We start from the raw sequence: 20,490 nt of genomic DNA, 5'->3' as shown, positions 1-20,490 counted from the left end.
TTAGAATTCCCCTGGTTAATGACCTGCTTGTAGCCTTTTTCTCTTCAGTTTACAAAAATGCAATAGGAGGGGGGATGGTGGAGGATGGGAAAGGCAGCGGAGCACAACAGACACTAGTATGGCAATATGTAAATCAATGGATGTGTAACTGATGTGATTCTGCAATCTGTGTATGGGGTGAAGGTGGGAGTTCATAACCCACTTGAATCAAAGTGTGGAATATGATATGTCAAGAAACTTGTAATGTTTTGAACAACCAACAATAAAAAATTAAAAAAAAATAAAAAAATAAAGGATGGAAAAAAAAAATGCAATAAGAATCCACTGTCTATGGGGCCCTCTGCTGGAAGCTGAGAGAACCTGATCCTTTCTTTATGTAGATTGAAGTCTGCCAGCAGATGGTGTCACTTTCGTAACCTCTATAGTGCAGAAATGGAGAAGCTCTATAGGAGTACAAGGACAGTCTTTTCTCATGGTCCAGGACAAGGCTGGGAACCACGCTTTGTATTAAAGCTGAGGGCCTTGGCATAGCAAGGGAGAGGGCACCTGTTCTTCAGAGCTGCACTTCTGTGGTGGCTTGTGGCCACATGGGGCTGTGTAGAGTTAAGAAACATTAAAATTAATAAAGAACATTAAAAATTGCACTTCCCAGTCACATTAGCTACTTGTCAAGTGCTCAGTGCCCACAAGTGGCTGGTTGTGCCTTTAAGTTCTAAGTTCAATCACTGGGCAAGTGTTTGAGACAATATGACTGTCACTTATCAAACACAAATTTGCAAAATATGAATTGCATTTTTATTACTTAATTCTATTTTGAACATGTGTATCTCTGGGTGTTGAAATTAGCAACCTAATCCTCTGCCACTCTGGGTGTCTTAAGTATCAGGGGAAGGTGTGAGTGAGACTTTTTTCCATGTTATCTGTACTGTGGATAAGACCTGAGATACTGTTTTTATAATAAGTTTTATTTTAAAATACTCAGTTATCATGTTTTCCTTTTTGAACATCTAAGGAAGTTAAAGACCTTTAGATGCATGTGTGAGTTCTGTTTGTATATGTGTCATAGCATATATGCAGATTCCAGGGCTACCTGTTCACAAGGACATAACTAATGTTAGTGACACAGTACTGTTCATATACAGAGAACTACTGCAGTCTTGAAATAGGCTCTGAAGTGAGTTTGAGCACCACATTTGTGTAAATAACTTTGTTTTTTGATTTTTAGACTTCAAAGAATTTTTAAAATTTAAAGAATGACTTTGAGTTTATATTGATACCTGTGTCATAAAGCTAATGTAGAATTCTGATGAATTATCTGTACTGGTCAGTATTGTTGGACTTTTGTTGGAGGTTTTGGGGAAGCATTCTAGTGGTCTCCAAGGAGTCAGAGTTTATCTATGCCTGAGACAACGTGCTTTTTGACAGTGGAATCTCTCATCATCTCACTCTTAAATTAACTTGACACAAATTCCTATGTACAGTTTCTTAATTTGCCTGCCACTACTGAAAGTTCTCAAGCCCCTAGAGTGTGAAGGATCAAGTTTGTCAAACTGCCAATTCATGGCAACAGAGCTTTTTAAGCCAAGTAATATGTTGTTATTACTATAGTCCTAAAATTTTGCATAAATGTTCTGTTTTCAAGTTGTTCTTAAACATGGCATGTCTTTATGTCTGTGCTAGACTTGATTTGGTATTTTCTGCCATCTTCTTGGTTCCTTCTCATGGCTACAGAGATAATCAGTTGAGCAAATACACACTGGCTATTAAAGCAATCTTAATCACCTTGTGGTAGGATGGATACATATGGAAAACTTACATGCATACAGGTATGCCTGGGTTTGTATATGTGTATACATATCCATATGCATGTAGACACAAAAGATCCCCACCTGCTCAGCTTAGTGTATATAACATAACTGAGCATATTTTGTCAACTCTTTTATGTAGTTTATATGACTGAAATAATACCCTGTCTAGTATAAGTTGTTAGTCCGAGATCAAAAAGAAAAATTACAAAAAGTCTTTAAAAGACTGATGTGGTCATGCAGTTAGAATCAGGGGGAGTCAGCAAAGCATCTGTTGATCAGGAAAAGCATCAAGGATTTATCTTTAACAAAATTCTTTTTAAATGATTGTATAATTCTCTCAGTCCATATGCAGTCAGCTAATCAAGAGCCTATGCTGAATTCCTTTCAAAAGAGTCTGAAAAAGAAGTGGTGCTGACGCAGTGCCCCATTGGAGGCTGATCTTACCCCGTCTCTTCACCTGTGCTGCAGCTTTGATGAGGTGGGAGAGTGGTGGGCATGTTCCCTCCTGTGGCATCTGGCCCTGCCCCCTGCCCTCCTGTGGGTCTGAGAGCTCAGGACAGGGAAGAGTCCTGAGGTTGCTGATCCAGCTGCTCATGCCACAGGGGAAAGGGGCTTCTCCTGTGGGGGTGTTCCAGCACGTGTGTGGGGTGTCTCTCCTCTCTCTCTCTGCCACCAGAATGGCAAAGTCTCAAGGGCTAAGGATTAGATCTCAGCTCCGAGAAAAGCTAAGCCCAACCGTAGCTTTTTCTCTAGGTCTCTGTGGAAACAGAAGGGAATCTTGTGTTCACATATGATCCAGCCTGCTCAACAAAGGGGAAAAAATCAGAACTTGAGTCCTAATTACCAGCCAATGACAAAATTATATGTTAGCTTTATCTTATGCCCTTTTCCCTGCTATCTGAAGATAATTTATTCCTAGAGTACATTCGAAAGAAAAATTTCCATGGATCAAAAGCTATATTTTCAATAGGAAACTATATGTGTGCAGTTCTGAGTTGCCTTAGAAATCAAACCTCATTTTTTACTGAGGTAATATTAAATACCTTTCAATTATGTCAATACCGAGCAGTGTTTTCTCTAACCTAAAGTACTGCCTTTAGTTCTTCAGTTGTTTACTTGCTCTACTGAAGCTCCACTTCACTGTCATGTTATATGAACTTCAGATTCCCTCAGAAAATATAAAAATTACACCCAATGAAATTTCAGTTTGAGAAAAGCACACCAAAACCAGCCAAAATAAAGCTAAAAAGAAAATAGTAAAGTTAAGGAAATAATAGAAGAACATGCAGGTGACCTCCCAGGTACCAATCACATTGACATCAGAAGATCGAGGTACTTGATTTTCCCTGAGACTTGTGCTTGCCACGCTTTCTGAAGGAAGGGCTTACATAGGAGAAGCTGCTGCTTACTTCTGTGAGACAACAGCATGCCTGGCTCTGGTGGCACTTGGCTTCCTGGAGTGTGTGGAGTCCCAATTGCTCTTACATTTCTAAAAAGAGGAAGAAATACCTTGCAGGAGTATTTAATGAAATTCCACACAAAGTAGAATTTCCAGTCTAGGAACTGTGCAGGGTTGTCTGGACTTATGGCTTGGGAGGAGATGTGTCTGCTGGCAAGCACAGCAGCCTGAATTCTAGCCATGTCTCCATGCCACCTGCTGTAGACTCTGCTGCCCCCAGATGTGTAGGTTGAAGCCCTAACCTTTGATATGCTTGTATTTGGAGATAGCCTCTTTAAAGATATAATTATGGTAATGTGAGGCCCTAATCCCAACTCTTCTGCCCTTGTAAGAAGAGGAGGAGCCACCAAGGATGCATGCTGCCATATAAAAGGCCATGTAAGGACACAGCCAGAAGGCTGCCCTCTGCACACAGAGGAGAGGGGCCTCACAAGAGAGGCCAAGCCTGCTGACACCTTGATCTTGGACTTCCAGTCTCCAGAATGTGAGAAAACAAGTTTTTGTTTAAGCCACCTACTCTGTGAATCTTTGTGACAGCCCTAACAATCTACTCTGCCACCCCATCTTCACTCACCTCCCCCTCTAATCTGTGCTCAGTATACTCTTACGGACACTGCTACATGTTACTAGTTTGCAGATCTGATTGTATCCTTAATTTAAGACAAGGGGGTCATCTAAAACCTTTCCATATCGTGCAGAGTGACAGAATAGTCACTTAGGCCTGGAGATTACCTACATTTTAGGAAATATTTTCTGGGCACCTATTTATCTCATGGTGTGTAAACACTTCATTAACCCTGGAGACCTTTTCATGGTGTCTGCTCTTCTGTAAGCAAAATCTATCTGGGGACCCTCAGATTCCACACTCATAATGATTATTATCAAATCCAGAAATGACACTTCTGATTCTGTTCCTACCACTTGAAAAGACAGTAAACAAAAACAGAATTACTGGTTCTGTGAGACTCATGGGATTTCTTTCCATGGAAGAAAAATAGAAGAATATTTTTGTAATTAAAACAATCACACAGCTGTGGGCAGAAGAGACAGCTAATGAAAAAAAAAAGGGGGGAGGAAGGCCTTTTCATTATTCATTTTATCATGCTGCATTTTTGATGTAAAACTCTATTACCCTTGTTCTCTGTGTCCTTAGTTGAAATAGTAGAGCAGTTAGACAGCTTGATTGATCTGTGTGGCGTATTCAGAAGAGTGTTTCCGACATGGTATGAGTATAGGCTAGAAGGACGGTACTATCTTAAACACCCACTTGCTCTCCATCATCAATCTGTGCTGCTAGCTATTATGATATAGACCTGGGAAAGTAACTTGGAGTGTTCCAAGTTAAAAATTAGAATTTGCCAATGGGAGGAAGAATACATGGCCTTGGGCAAATAATCCCTCTGTTCTCATTTCCTAAAAATAAAACTAGTAATTGGAGATAATCTCTTTATGCCTCTTAAGTTCTAAAGAGCCCAGAAATCTAAGGCAAATGTTTTTGTACATATGTTTATTTTACCTACCCTCTTACATTCTTGCTTCAAATTTGTCATCCTTTTAATTAGCAGGGGGTCCCTAGGCACATTATTTAACATCTTAGTTGTTTTCTCATCTAAAAAAATTAGGTTAATATTAAATAATATATGGGAAAGTGTTTATACATAACCTGGCACATAGTAAACCATAAGTAAGTTTGACCTTTTGCTTCTCTTCTGATTAAAACACATTCAGGTTTTTATTTAATAAAATATTGGCCAGTTTTACCTGCTTTTTTTTTAACAACAACAACCAAAAAACAAAACAAATTGTTCCTTTTAGTAGAATGTATTTTGACATATTATACATACATGGAGTATAACTTCCCATTCTTGTGGTTGTACATGATGTGGAATTATAGTGGTCACATATGAACATAGGAAAGCTCTATTCAATTCATTCTACTGTCTTTCCTATTCTCATCCTCCTCCCTTTCCTTTATTCCCCTTTGTCTGATCCAATGAACTTTTATTCTTCCCTCTCCACCACCCCATTTACAGTTTGTTAACATTCACATATCAGAGAGAACATTCAGCCTTTGATTTTTTGGAATTGGCTTATTTCACTTAGCATGATAGTCTCCAACTTCATCCTTTTACCAGCAAATTCCATAATTTTATTCTTCTTTATGGCTGAGTAATATACTTTTGTGTATATGTATCACATTTTCTTTATCCATTCATCTGTTGAAGGGCACCTAGAGTGATTCCATAGCTTAGCTATTGTGAATTGAGCTGCTGTAAATGTTGATCTGTGCATGTCACTATAGTATGCTGATTTTAACCTGGAGCAGGGGATGGCAGACTAAGACCAAGGGCCAAATCCAGGCTATCACTTGCTTTTGGAAACAAAGTTTTACTGGAGCACAGCCATGTTCATTTGTTTACATACTGTCATGGTTGCTTTTGCAATAGAACACCTGGCCCTCTTCAGACTGTGAGCCTCTTTTGGCTGGGATCTCAGTGTTAGCCACCTTGTTTAGTTCCAGTAATATATTCTATTTAAGATTTTATTTACTTAAGCATTTATTTATTTATTTTACATTCTGTGTTCTATTTCTTCCTCTTTTATTTTTCATTATTCCTAGTTTCTGGTATATGGTAACTACTCAATATGTTCTTATCAAATAAAGAACTGAATGGTCGCAAGTTTCTTAATTCATATTAACAAATTGTCCTACTTAAGCCTGCTTCTAGTTTCATGTGACAAGCAGCGTTTCTGATGCTGGACTCACCACACTCTGGTGCTGAGTGTCAGGGCTTGAGGAGGGTGTCGTCTGGGTCATTTTACATCCGCACCACATTTCTTTGTGGGAACCATGTAGTTATGTCCTGTTTAACTACATAAAGCATTTTAATGAATTTGTCACTTGTCTTTAATATATGTTCATTGAGGAAGGTCTGTTACACTCAGGGACACAAAAAAGAGTACAAAAAATGTTAAGAATCCTACCACTCAGAAACTTAGGAAAACACCAAAGGGATTTTTATCATCTAAAAATAAGCCATATTATATGTTTCTGTGAATAATACTCACTGTAAATATTTTCTTATATGTTAATGAATCTTTGAAGACTGAATTGTAAACATAGCTAGAGTGACATAAATCTTTGTGCATATCACTAGTCACTGAGCTTTTAGAAAATGAAAGTATTGTAAGAGTACAGAAGTGTTCAGATGTGAGGATAGCAGACACCCAAAGGTCTGCCGTGCAGATATTTACAGCTGTCCCATAACCCCACTTACTGACTAGGAGTTCCTTCTGTAGATAACAAGGATCAGAAGTAGGCATTGACAGAGAGGAGGCATTTCCACATTGGTGTCCCCTGGGTTATGCCAGATGGCATGGTTGGATTTGCTGGTCCGTGCTCATGGAGTTCAAGTTGTCTCCATCTACTGTAGTTACCCAGTCCCTTTCTCTGTGCCTGGGGCATGCTTATGTGAAGCGACTTTCCTGATCCCAGTCACGTGCTGGCACAGCTGCAGACACAGCTGCTGCCTCTTCCGCTCTAACTAGCTCACACTTCCTGCGATGCAGCTGGGCACATTTCTTCCTCCTGATTGGTGCCCCCGTTATGCGGTCATCTCTTTGAGCACATATTGATGGAAACAAACCTGGTAAAGTCTTTGTGAATCACTGGGCAGAGTTTCCATCATCTCTGTTGGGGGTGAGGGATTGCTTTCACTGTTACTAATTTGAACAAGAGCAGAAATGTAGATTGTAATGGTAGAACAAACTTTAATTCTTGTCAATGCTGTTGGTTTTATTCTTAGGAGACACAAATTTTTGATCTACAAGTTTAAAGTATCTAATATGAATTACACTAGCTATAATTTTCTGAAGTCTAAATTAGATTTAAATAAATAAGTTGGATGATCTAATTTGAAGACTCTGTTTCAAATGTACTTTATTATGCTATTTGAACATCCATGTAAAGCATTTTGGAAAGAAATAAAGAGTACATAAAATAGCCCTCAAAAATATCATCTTATATCCTTGTCAAAAATTATCATATCTCCCCCTTGACAGTTGATCCCAAAGAACCCAAACAATTAGCAGAGTTGATAGTTACCCTTTTCATTGAGTAGTGAAAGGATTCGCACTCTCTGCCACGCAGTAGATCAGCTGGTGGGATGTGTGGTTGGTTTGCCCATTGGTCATTGCTGCTGTGTGTCATAGGGATCCCAGATAGCCATCAGTGGATGGAAATACCCTTCTTTGAGTAAGGTGTGATGAGGTCTATGGTGTGACTGTGTCCTGTGTTTGGACATGTCATGTTCCATAGCCAGACAGAGGAGCAAGACAACAGGACCCACATCCTCCTCAGCCTTGAGTCCTTTCTCACTTGCCTGCAGTGAGTGATCTGCACTGTTGAGCCAGGAGGCTGCTGGGTGTGGACCTGCTTTTGCAATTGGATGCTCTAGGACTTCATGTCAGATTTCTCTGTATCACACTGTTGTTTTCTCCATAGGGTGGCGGCAGAGCTAGGAGTCCTGAGCAGTCTGTCAATTCTGTACCAACAAGATTTCCTACTAAGAAGACTGAAGATTTTATTTTCTTCCCCCAGGATTCATCCCAGTGTGTAGCCTTGGGGTGGCTCAAGTGGGCAGGATGAACTTCGGAAAGGATGTCAGCACCTTGAAGTACTTCACCATTTGTGGCTTACAAGAGGGCTACGAACCATTTGCTGTTAATACAAACAGGGACATTACCATGTGGCTGAGCAAGAGGCTTCCTCAGTTTCTCCAGGTTCCATCAAACCATGAACATATTGAGGTTTGCTTTTTCTTTATGAATCAGACGATTTCTAAAAACCAAGAATAGAACTATCTTTACATATAACCATTCCTGCTCAGAAAATTATTGTAATTGACATAAAATGGTGTCACTGGTATGTTTCATAGTAGTGGATCTAAGCAGTGGTTTAGCCTCTCATGTTGGATACTTGGCCAGTACCTTATTAGGCTGATGAATGATGCCTATATGCCTATATTCTATATGTAGGGAGTTTCGGGCCAGATCTGAGTGAGCACCTCATGCCATGAATTTCCCAAGCCATCTTTAGAGTTAGAAATGGGACTCAGAGAGAGCAATGACTCTTGTATCTGCAAGGAGTTGGTTCCAGGATCCCTTCAGTTACCCAAATCTGCAGATGCTCAAGTCCTTTTGATAAAACAGCCTAGTATTTATGTGAACCTATGCACATCCTTCCACATAGATGAAATTATCTCTGAGTTGCTTCTAATATCTGATAGTGTGTAAGTAGTTGTCATGCTATGTTGTTCAGAGAATGACAACAACAAAAATGGCCTAACTATACTCAATACAGTTGCAGTTTTTTCTGCATATTTTCCATCATCCGTGGGACCTCCAGATAGTCAGGGTGGACTGTGCTTCCACAGCGTAGTGTCCTGTGTTCCCTCATCTCTTACTAAATGTGCCACATGTGGGTTGTACTGTGGATTCTCAAAACATGATACGTGTTAGTCCTTTTTGGGATCAGGAAATGATACTGGATGGTGGGGGGAGTAGAACGTGAACTACTTCTTCTTCATAGGTAACCAGAATAGATGGCACCATAGACAGCTCCCCGTGTCTCAAGGTCACTCAGAAGTCCTTTGGCTCCCAGAACAGCAGCACCGACATCATGTTTTACCGCTTAAGCATGCCCATCGAGTGTGCCGAGGTCTTCTCCAAGACTGTGGCCGGGGGGCTCCCGGGTGCTGGCCTCTTTGGGCCCAAGAATGACTTGGAGGACTATGATGATTCTGACTTTGAGGTTCTGATGAAGACAGCTCATGGCCATCTGGTTTCTGACCGAGGTGACAAAGATAAAGAAGCTACAAAGCCGGAGTTTAATAACCACAAGGACTACGCTCAGGAGAAGCCCTCTCGTCTGAAACAGAGGTGGTTAGCAGACGCGATAGGACTCTAAGCACACAGTTATGCTGTGGGGAGAATTATAACAAAGGGCAAAGGGTTTTTGCACCCCAGTCTTGTTTACTTTTGTGGGGTCATTCCTGGTTGTAGGGGTCTGCACTGGGCATTAAAGGGCACTGAGGAGCACCCGTGAAGATGCCAGTATTAATTTGTTCCTCCTCCTCCTCTTGTTGAGAAAGATTTTTGCAGGAGTAGATAAATCAACCCAGTGTTCTGTCTGTTACAGCAGATATAATCTATTCCAAGAGTTACTTTTTGAGATGTCTGTTTTTACATTCTTGCTTGAAACTTAGACTGTTCTGTCTAAATAGTTTTTTCAATGGTCAGAAAGATGAGTTGTTTTAGCATCCTTTCCTGGGCTAAATCAGGGTTTTTCCACCTCAGTCTTGTTTACTTTTGTGGGGGCATTCCTGGTTGTAGGGGTTGTTTACTTTTGTGGGTAATTCCTGGGCATTAAAGGGCAGTGAGGAGCACCCGTGAAGATGCCAGTAGCACTCCATCCTCCATTAACCACAACCAAGAGTATCTCCACATAGTCCCCAAAGCCCCCGAGGAGCACAACTGCCCTGGTTGAGGACCACGCAGTGGGTCATAGGCTCGCATTTGAGGTAGGCAGAGCATTTTATTGTTCTTTATTCCTGATTCTCTCCTATCTTTCAGATTTTTGCTTAGAAGAACAAAGCCAGATTACAGCACCAGCCACTCCGCAAGGCTGACGGAAGATGTCCTTGCTGATGACAGGGACGACTATGACTTCCTGATGCAGACTTCCACGGTAGGAGATGGCAGCCACTGTCGCTGACTCTGCGTCTTGGCTCCTGTGCTTCGACTCAGTGTGTCCAGCAACATGCTTTAATGATTTGCTTGTATTTTTAGATATATTTCAGGGAAGGAAAATTTGAAAAAAAACATTTATATGTTGTGATGTATGTTATGCAATAAGAGAGCTATTTTAGGGAAAAAGTCCTTAATGACACCCAAAATTCAGATTTTGCTGTCCTGTTTCTTGATGAAATTTCAATTTGCCACTTGACTTTTCTAAGTGCATATAGTTTCTTTCATCTTAGATCATTTGTCCTGCTTTGTGAGAGCTCAGGTTTTGCTCTCTGCCACTTTAAATTTTCAAAAGTACTCTCCCCAAATTTCCAGACAGGAAAACCTCCCTGTCTGTTGTAGGGTTCCCACATTTGAGTTTGATGTTCACATGTTAGATCTGAACTGCTTCAGAGTGATTGTAAGGTGTCAGAATATACTTATCAGAGATAGGGGTGGCCTGGCTTCCACAGGGAGGCATAGGTGAGTGTTATTGCATAGGCAGATGGATGCTGCCGTTGCATACATATTCCATCTATACGTACACATAGGTGTTTATGTACATGTGCAGACACGCATGCATATTTGGGAGTGTGTAGAAACCTCCACTCATTCAGCATGTTTGCTCAGATAGTCTCTTTTCTCTTTTCCATTACTTCTGAGTTAATTCTGGATCTCTGGTATAAAACATTTCTGATTTGTCAGTGTCCGTCTTTCATGCTTAAAACATTTTAATCTGCCCAACTGACTTTAAACAAAGAAGTATGTTCTCGGATATTATAAAGAGTCAAGCAGCTGCTATCAGTGCGAATCAAAGTACAGTTGCTCTGCTTGGCTGTCCAACACCTGGTCTTGCTGTCTCAACAGTACTATTACTCAGTGAGAATCTTTCCCGGACAAGAACCTGCTAACGTCTGGGTGGGCTGGATCACGTCGGATTTCCACCAGTATGATACAGGCTTTGACTTGGACAGAGTTCGCACAGTGACAGTCACTCTAGGAGATGAAAAAGGAAAAGTGCATGAAAGGTTGGTTTTCCTCAGTTTTTTTTTTTTTTTAAACATAAATGACATCTGAAAAAAAATTGGTAAACCTAGATTTTTTTTTTCTTGGATTTTGTGCCCAGGATATATCTATAGGAACAGTATTAATGCCCATGTCCTTTTTGTTACTTCTATAAACCAACAAGGAATCTACTCTATTAAAAGCAAAGAGCATCCATAAGAATGGGCAATACCTCTGTGTTCCTCAGGCAGCAGCACTCATTAACCGGGGTTGTCAGGACTTAGCCTTTGTTTTAGACGCCAGAGGGTGACCGTGAGGTATTTGTGTCTGATAAGCATCTTGGGAAGTAGCTGTGTGGTGGGAAGAGCTGTGGCAGCAGCGTGGGTTGGTAGTTGAGGCCAGGTGGGTGTGTTTGAACTCAGACTGAGGAGTAGTGGGTTCTTTCCTCAGCTTTGCCTTTGACTCGCTGTGTGGCTTTGGGTAAGTCAGTTACACTTTCTGTGCCATTCTTTTTCATTTGTAAAACAAACCAAACTCAAACCAAACCTTCAAAAAAGTGAAGAAGGCTATCTTCCTTGCAGAATAAGACAAGAGAAGATCTGACCATTCGCTTCTCCCCTTTGTGCCCATGCATCCTCTCTGATCTGCTGTGACAGGTCTCAGCTGAGTCCTCCATAACGTTGCTTTCCTTCTACACCTGCGCCATCCTTCTTGGTGACTGGGAAACTTGCTGTCCTACCTTCAGGTTGTCACATGTGAAGTGACTGAGCACTCGAGATGTGGGCCGAGCAAAAAATCCCAGATGAGGAGTATTTTGTATCCAGAGGGGACCCCAAACCCCACGTCTCCAGGAGTATTTTTGGCGGTGAATTTGATTTTAAGAGATGGCAACAATGTAAAGAAACAGCTGGATGGGTGCACTGACAGAGGATCTTGGTGTAGGGAACAGAGGACAGGGAAGGGTCGTTGAATCCTAAGTACTGAGTGCAAAGGGACGCAGCCTGAATTTGATTGTCCAAAACTGGCCTCATCCCAGCCTGTGTGTTCTCCCCTCCTGCTTGCCTGCCTTGGCTAGTCTCGCTACTGTGCTCATCTACAGCCGGAGGAGGAGCGGAGATGAAGCTCAGGCACTGAACTTTGTACCATCTCCAATAAAGGTTTTGGTGGAGGTCAAAATCAGGTGGAGTTTTGCTGTTAACATCTCTCTGATTTTGTGCATAATTCTAGTTAACTTCGTCTCTCATAACAGATCACCAGGAATTATCCATAAAGGGGCATAATTTTGCCAAATTTTAAAGATTTTTGAATCACAATTGCTCATGCAGAATTTGCCTAAGGGCTTTGATGGTGTTTAGAAATGAACGTTTCTCATCTCAAAATGAGCAGTTTAAAGAAATGAGATGAAAATTACAAATTTTGATGATGATTAAATAGTTGAGCTTTTTTGAACCTCAGAAAAAGGTCCAGTTTGGTTTGAGTTTTCGGAGAGAAGGTGCAGGTCAGTTCTTATTTGGTTCAAACTCGTTGACTTGTCTCCATTAGGTGTGGAATTTAGAGGCGTGTCAGCCCTGGCTCAGAACAGTCCACCGCAGTCAATGGAGTTTTGCTCAGAATCACAGAATCCGGCCCATTCTGCACCTCTCCCATTACAGCATGAGCTTGTTGCTTGCGCCGCATAATTTAGGTTTAGTTTGCAAGATGTACATGCTTTCTCTTATATCTGCAATCAGACAAAGATAAAAATGTTCTCTCTTCTTTTTTGCAATCCAGTATCAAACGTAGCAACTGTTATATGGTGTGTGCAGGCGAGAGCATGAGCCCGGGGCAAGGACGCAACAACAACGGGCTAGAGATCGGCTGCGTGGTAGACGCTGCCACAGGGCTGCTCACGTTCATTGCCAACGGCAAGGAGCTGAGCACATACTATCAGGTACGTGATCTGCGATGGCCTCATGCTTGAGGTAGGAAGAGGTGTTCTCACAGTAAAGAGAAACACATTGTGAGATCAAAAGACATATTAGAAATTAAGAGAAAATGGAAACAAATGGATTAATCATGTGTGCTTACTTCTGTTGAATATTAACAATGCCCAAGCCATTCATTCCTCTAAAAATATTCAGGCATAATGAAGTACTCCCACTAATTATTGAGAGAAGATACTCACAGGACAGAGGAGAATTCCCTTGTTAGGAAGAAGATGCCTTCTGTCTTCTTTCTTTCTTAATCACACTCTATCCATGTGTTTGTTGAAGGTGGAGCCAAGCACAAAGCTGTTTCCTGCAGTGTTCGCACAAGCTACGAGCCCCAATGTGTTCCAGTTTGAACTGGGAAGAATTAAGGTAAGGGAGGCTGTTCCCTAGTATTGCATTTGTTTCATTTCTGTGGGGTCTAACATGTACTTCAGATGAATTCACTGTATTGTCAGTGCTGATGTGGATCAGACTAGTCACTCTCTGAAGCAAAGATAGCCATGTTTGTAACATAATTCAAAGGAGCTTCTCTTTGATTATCTTAAATATATTATTCAATAACACTAGATTTAGATACAAGAAAAGTGCCCAATTCCAGATGATACATTGATCACTGGACTCACTGGTAGGTTCATTTACAGAGGTGGATACTTCAAGTGGGGCTGCTTAAAATGGTGGCATAAGCCCAGTCCATTGGAAATGTGGCTGGAAGCACAGCTAAGCTCGTCCGTCAGAAGGAAGAGGTGACCTGCTGGTTGACCACCAACTGCTAATTTAATTGGTGCTCTGGATTATGTTGGCCAGGAGAGGGCTTTCTTAGGGAGAGAATGTATGTAAGAGTAGAAGGGTTGAAAGTTAGGAGTCAGTGTGACTATAACCGGGAATACCTTCTGGAAGTGGCTGGACATTGCTGACCAATCCAGATTGAAAGGCCTTGAAGGCCATGCTAAGACCCTGGCACCTCGTAGAGGAGCAGTTATTGGAGATTTGAGTGTAATGAGACTTGTTTTGGAAAGCGAGTTAGTAGTACCATGGAGCGGGGATCTGGCAGCAGCAGGTAGGTGTTGATGATTATAGTTGATGAGACTTGGGAAAGTCAAGTGGGGAGGAAGTGATAAATCAACTGTTTTATAGGAGAAATTGATGGGATTGACAAATTGGAATTGATAGGATTTGTCAATTGGAATGACGTACTAGAATCAGGATTTGTTTAAATTTTTTTAGTTTGGACACTTTATGGATACTGATGCTACACATAGAAAAGCTTATTTAAATTCACAAAAAGAAGTTGAAATTAATTTTGCAGTTGTAAAATAGAGGTGTCAAGTACACATTGGGGTGAATACAGTATAGTTTTTCCAGTCCTGCTCAATGACATGGGACGTTCTTAAACTATGAGCACATTCTCTGCCTCTCTAAAATAGGGCTCATGGTATCTGTTTTATAGGGTTAAAATAATTAAAAGTCTTAAACTGAGGCTGATACATAGCATTTTCTCAATAAATTTTTATAAAATACATATGCGTAATACAAATGTAAACACACGTGTATACAGTTGTGCCCCAAAGAAGAGAGCTAGGCTGGAGATTGAGCTTTTAGTCATATTAAGTCAGGTGGAATTCATCTTTGCAAGTAAGTGAATTCCCTGAGGGTGAATATAGAGAGAGAGAAGGTGACTGGGTAGAGAAACTGGTGGTACCAACCAAGTGGCTGAAGACACACAGCCGGGAGTGTAGGAAGAGAAGTAAAGGAAGCAGCTCATCAAAGCCGTGCGAAGAGAGGGTTTTCAGAATTGGAGTGGCCACAATCTCACATACCAGATGCCACAGCAAGGTAGACTAAAGGAATCCGTAGCTTTTATTGAACCAGACAGGCTCTAGTGACCTCTCCAGAAGAACTTCAGGGACATGATGGGAGAAGCTTGTGTTACATTGAATTCAAGATCAAAGGTGAAAGGAAGGAGCAGCAAGTTGTTACCTGTTATAATTATGGAAAATTTGTCAAACAGTGGCCATTTCTGAGGACTCTGATTGGTATTTTGAGTTGTCCATTTGGTATTTCCATCTGGATTTCTAGTTGACATCTTCAGCTGACCATGTCCTCATTGAACTGAGGATCAATGTTCCCCCCACCCTGCCTGACCTTCCCTCTTCCCCATGTTGGGTAATAACAAATTCAGTTGCTCAGGCCTCCAAACCCGGAGTCATCCTGGACTTCCCTCTTGTATTTCTGCATGCCAGGTCCAGCCCAGGCAGATCCTCTACCTGCTGATTTCCCCCACCCTTCCTTCTGCTGGTTACCTTTTCTGACCTCTGTGAAGTCATATCTCATCCAGTTGACTCCGGTTGTATCTAGATGGGTTTCTAAATCACCTTTGCCCATATTCTTTTTTTTATTGCTCTTTTTTTATTATTAGTTGTTCAAAACATTACAAAGCTCTTGACATATCATATTTCATACATTTGATTTAAGTGGGTTATGAACTCCCATTTTTATCCCGTATACAGATTGCAGAATCACATTGGTTACTTTGCCCATATTCTTGCCATGCAACTGAATGACTCTCACTGCTTAAAAACACAAGTCAGGTCAGATCAGTGCACTGCCAAGAGCCCTGGAAGCCCTGGTTCCTTGAGAATGAAACCTGGCTGTGGAGTCCCTGAAGAGACCTGACGTACATTGCCTCTCTGACTTCCTTTCCTGTGCCCTAGCACACTGGCCCCAAAGCTCCTCCTCATACTTCCTCTGCAAGTTCTTTGCCCTGCATATTTCCTCTGCATGGAAATTTCTGCCTCGTATATCCACATGTTCCTTCTCTGTTGGTTTATAATTGCTGACTTATGTTCTGATTTCTCTATTCTGGTTTGCTTCCCACCCCCATGCCATGATATCTCTTCTAACATACTACTTAGTTTATTGTTGATTTTGTTTATTTTATATCTCCAACAAGAAAAATGGAAGCTGGGCCTGGGCATGTATCTCAGTGGTCGAACACTCCCTGAGCTAATGCAAGGCCCTAGGTTTGACTGCCACTGCCACAAGATAAAAAACAAAAATAAAAAAGCTGTATGAGGGCAGAGTTTTTATTTATTATGTTCATTGGAATGTTCTCAGTACCCAAAACAGGGCCTGGATTTTTTTTCTCATTTGTAGAAGGAGATAGGAAAGGACTTTAAAGACAAGGCACCTCAAGCATGTGGTAGGAGCTCTCTAGAGAGGAATAGGTGGAAGGTCCTGCAGAGATGGGAGGTCGATATTTGCGTGTAGTCTCAGAAGAGGAAAGCAGGGATGTGTCAGGATCTAAGTGGAAAAATGATCTTTGAGCAAAGGCAAGACCTTTCTTTCCCTAAGATTGGCCAAAGCTGCATTTTTTGGAGGTAGATGCGAAATAAATTCTTGTTTAATACCAAATTAATTCCATTTTCTTGGTTGATAGTTGGATTTATCTGTTGGACTGCCACTGGTATATAGTATCAGAGGGAGTGGGTTAAGGTAGAGAGTGTGATGAGGGACAGAGGGTGATAGGCCATTGCTTTTGCAGCTCTAAGGGATATTTTGTAAATTCACCCCTCTCTGCTTCCCCATCCCCTAGAACGTGATGCCTCTCTCTGCGGGATTATTCAAGAGTGAGCACAAGAACCCTGTGCCCCAGTGCCCACCGCGTCTCCATGTGCAGTTCCTGTCACATGTCCTGTGGAGCAGGATGCCCAACCAGTTTTTGAAGGTGGACGTCTCACGGATAAGCGAGCGCCAAGGCTGGCTGGTGCAGTGTCTGGATCCTCTGCAGTTCATGTCTCTCCACATCCCCGAGGAGAACAGGTCAGCCCTGCACATCCTTCACTGTCCTATTGGGAGGCTGTAATCAGACTTGGGCCCAGGGTTCAGAGGTGGCTCCAGGGAACAGACTGAGGTTTGAACAGTCTGGTTGGCATTGAAATCATGATTCAGGTTTTAATCTGTTTCCTGCTCACTTTGTTATATATAAAAAATGATACTTGAGTTGCAAATGCAACTGGTAGTGTCCGGCTCTGTCCTTCCCTCTTCTTTTACCTTGAGACAACATAGCAGTATTGTCATCTGCATTTCAGACAGTGCACGTGCAGTGTGACTCAGGACTTAGCAGAGTGATGAGATCAGAGTTGTGAGAGATTGAAGGTGGAATCAGGAATCACTTAGTTCAGCTCTTTAGTTTATAGATGTGAAGAGCTGAGGCCGAGAGTCCTTGATGAAAGAAAGGTGTGACAGTGTTGTGAGCCCTTTCAGAATGATTTGTGTGTGTTCTAGACAGGATTAGTAATGACAAGGCATGATAAAAACCCAAACGTAGCTTCATCATGATTTTCAGTTTTTCCATATGACTGTGAGTTAATTGTAGAGATTTCACTTTAGCAGCCATATTATTAATAAGGATCTAAATCTATGCTTTTAACCAAGATTCCTGGGAAAGCTGCGAATGGAACCACCATTTGACCCAGCTATTCCCCTTCTTGGACTATTCCCTGAAGACCTTAAAAGAGCGTACTACAGGGATACTGCTACATCGATGTTCATAGCAGCACATCCACTTTTTTACATACTGCCATACTAGTGTCTGTTGTATTCTGATGCCTTTCCTATCCTCTACTATCCACCCTTCCCTCCCTTCCCCTCCCATCTTCTCTCCCTACCCCATCTACTGTAATTCATTTCTCCCCCTTGTTTTTTTCCCTTTCCCCTCACTTCCTCTTATATGTAATTTTGTAAAACAATGAGGGTCTCCTTCCATTTCCATGCAATATCCCTTCTCTCTCCCTTTCCCTCCCACCTGTCGTCCCTATTTAATGTTAATCTTCTTCTCATGCTCTTCCTCCCTACTCTGTTCTTAGTTGCTCTCCTTATATCAAAGAAGACATTTGGCATTTGTTTTTTAGGGATTGGCTAGCTTCACTTAGCATAATCTGCTCTAATGCCATCCATTTCCCTGCAAATTCCATGATTTTGTCATTTTTTAATGCAGAGTAATACTCCATTGTGTATAAATGCCACATTTTTTTTTATCCATTCATCTATTGAAGGGCATCTAGGTTGGTTCCACAGTCTAGCTATTGTGAATTGTGCTGCTATGAAAATCGATGTAGCAGTGTCCCAGTAGTATGCTCTTTTTATGTCTTTAGGGAATAGTCCGAGAAGGGGAATAGCTGGGTCAAATGGTGGTTCCATTCCCAGCTTTCCAAGGAATCTCCATACTGCTTTCCAAATTGGCTGCACCAATTTGCAGTCCCACCAGCAATGTACAAGTGTACCCTTTTCCCCACATCCTCGCCAGCACTTGTTGTTGTTTGACTTCATAATGGCTGCCAATCTTACTGGAGTGAGATGGTATCTTAGGGTGGTTTTGATTTGCATTTCTCTGACTGCTAGAAATGGTGAGCATTTTTTCATGTACTTGTTGATTGATTGTATATCTTCCTCTGAGAAGTGTCTGTTCAGGTCCTTGGCCCATTTGTTGATTGGGTTATTTGTTATCTTATTGCTTAATTTCTTCAGTTCTTTGTATACTCTGGATATTAGGGCTCTATCTGAAGTATGAGGAGTAAAGATTTGTTCCCAGGATGTAGGCTCCCTATTTACCTCTCTTATTGTTTCTCTTGCTAAGAAAAAACTTTTTAGTTTGAGTAAGTCCCATTTGTTGATTCTAGTTATTAACTCTTGTGCTATGGGTGTCCTATTGAGGAATTTGGAGCCCGACCCCACAGTATGTAGATCGTAGCCAACTTTTTCTTCTATCAGACGGCGCGTCTCTGATTTGATATCAAGCTCCTTGATCCATTTTGAATTCACTTTTGTGCATGGCGAGAGAAAGGGATTCAGTTTCATTTTGTTGCATATGGATTTCCAGTTTTCCCAGCACCATTTGTTGAAGATGCTATCCTTCCTCCATTGCATGCTTTTAGCCCCTTTATCAAATATAAGATAGTTGTAATTTTGTGGATTGGTCTCTGTGTCCTCTATTCTGTACCATTGGTCCACCCGCCTGTTTTGGTTACTATTGCTCTGTAGTATAGTTTGAAGTCTGGTATCGCTATAACGCCAGTTTCACACTTCCTGCTTAGAGTTGTTTTTGCTATTCTAGGTATTTTGTTTTTCCATATGAACTTCATGATTGCTTTATCTATTTCTACAAGAAATGCCGTTGGGATTTTGATTGGCATTGCATTGAACCTATAGAGAACTTTTGGTAATATCGCCATTTTGATGATGTTAGTTCTGCCTATCCATGAACAGGGTATATTTTTCCATCTTCTAAGATCTTCTTCTATTTCTCTCTTTAGGGTTCTGCAGTTTTCATTGTATAAGTCTTTCACCTCTTTTGTTAGGTTGATCCCCAAGTATTTTATTTTTTTTGAGGATATTGTGAATGGAGTGGTTGTCCTCATTTCCATTTCAGAAGATTTGTCGCTGATATACAGGAATGCCTTGGATTTATGTGTGTTAATTTTATATCCTGCCACTTTGCTGAATTCATTTTTTAGCTCTAATAGTTTCTTTGTAGACCATTTTGGGTCTGCTAGGTATAGAATCATGTTTTCCGCAAATAGTGATAATTTAAGTTCTTCTTATCCTATTTTTATGCCTTTAATTTCTTTCGTCTAATTGCTCTGGCCAGTGTTTCGAGAACTATGTTGAACAGAAGTGGTGAGAGAGGGCATCCCTGTCTTGTTCCAGATTTTAGAGGGAATGCCTTCAATTTTTCTCCATTCAGAATGATGCTAGCCTGAGGCTTAGCATAGATAGCTTTTACAATATTGAGGTATGTTCCTGTTATCCCTAGTTTTTCTAGAGTTTTGAACATAAAGGGATGCTGTACTTTGTCAAATGCTTTTTCCGCATCTATCGAGATGATCATATGGTTCTTATCTTTAAGTCTATTGATGTGGTGAATAACATTTATTGATTTCCGTATATTGAATCAGCCTTGCATCCCAGGGATGAAACCTACTTGATCATGGTGCACAATTTTTTTCATATGTTTTTGTATCTGATTTGCCAGAATTTTATTGAGGATTTTTGCATCTAGGTTCTTTAGAGATATTGGTCTGTAGTTTTCTTTCCTTGAAGTGTCTTTGTCTGGTTTAGGAATCAGGGTGATGTTGGCCTCGTAGAATGAATTTGGAAGTTCTCCTTCTTTTTCTATTTCCTGAAATAGCTTGAAAAGTATTGGTATTAGTTCCTCTTTAAAGGTTTTGTAAAACTCTGCTGTATACCCATCTGGTCCTGGGCTTTTCTTAGTTGGTAGTCTTTTGATGGCTTCCTCTATTTCCTCAATTGATATTGGTCTGTTTAGGTTGTCTCTATCCTCCTGACTCAATCTGGGCCAATCATATGACTTAAGAAATTTATCGATGCCTTCACTATCTTCTATTTTATTGGAATATAAGGATTCAAAATAATTTTTGATTATCTTCTGTATTTCTGAAGTGTC

At 41.0% G+C, this 20,490-nt stretch overlaps 1 protein-coding gene across 5 annotated transcripts in view; it reads left to right on the top strand.

The window, feature by feature from the left end:
* Ryr2 (ryanodine receptor 2) overlaps positions 1-20,490 on the top strand; it is a 596,528-nt gene that overhangs the window by 380,412 nt on the left and 195,626 nt on the right. For all 5 annotated transcript variants that reach the window (XM_058575026.1, XM_058575025.1, XM_058575027.1 and 2 more), the window contains exons 30-36: positions 7,868-8,076; positions 8,858-9,207; positions 9,901-10,015; positions 10,921-11,081; positions 12,829-12,988; positions 13,311-13,397; positions 16,621-16,847. In XM_058575026.1, the coding sequence (XP_058431009.1) occupies positions 7,868-8,076; positions 8,858-9,207; positions 9,901-10,015; positions 10,921-11,081; positions 12,829-12,988; positions 13,311-13,397; positions 16,621-16,847 (1,309 nt within the window). The remainder of the gene's footprint in view (positions 1-7,867; positions 8,077-8,857; positions 9,208-9,900; positions 10,016-10,920; positions 11,082-12,828; positions 12,989-13,310; positions 13,398-16,620; positions 16,848-20,490) is intronic.

This window comes from Marmota monax, unplaced genomic scaffold (assembly GCF_021218885.2).
Source record: "Marmota monax isolate L192 unplaced genomic scaffold, Marmota_monax_Labrador192_F-V1.1 WCK01_AAM20220418_F8-fsc00071, whole genome shotgun sequence".
Classification (NCBI taxonomy): domain Eukaryota; kingdom Metazoa; phylum Chordata; class Mammalia; order Rodentia; family Sciuridae; genus Marmota; species Marmota monax.
Note: the sequence above shows the minus strand (reverse complement) of the source record. Positions and strands in the feature narration are given on the sequence as shown.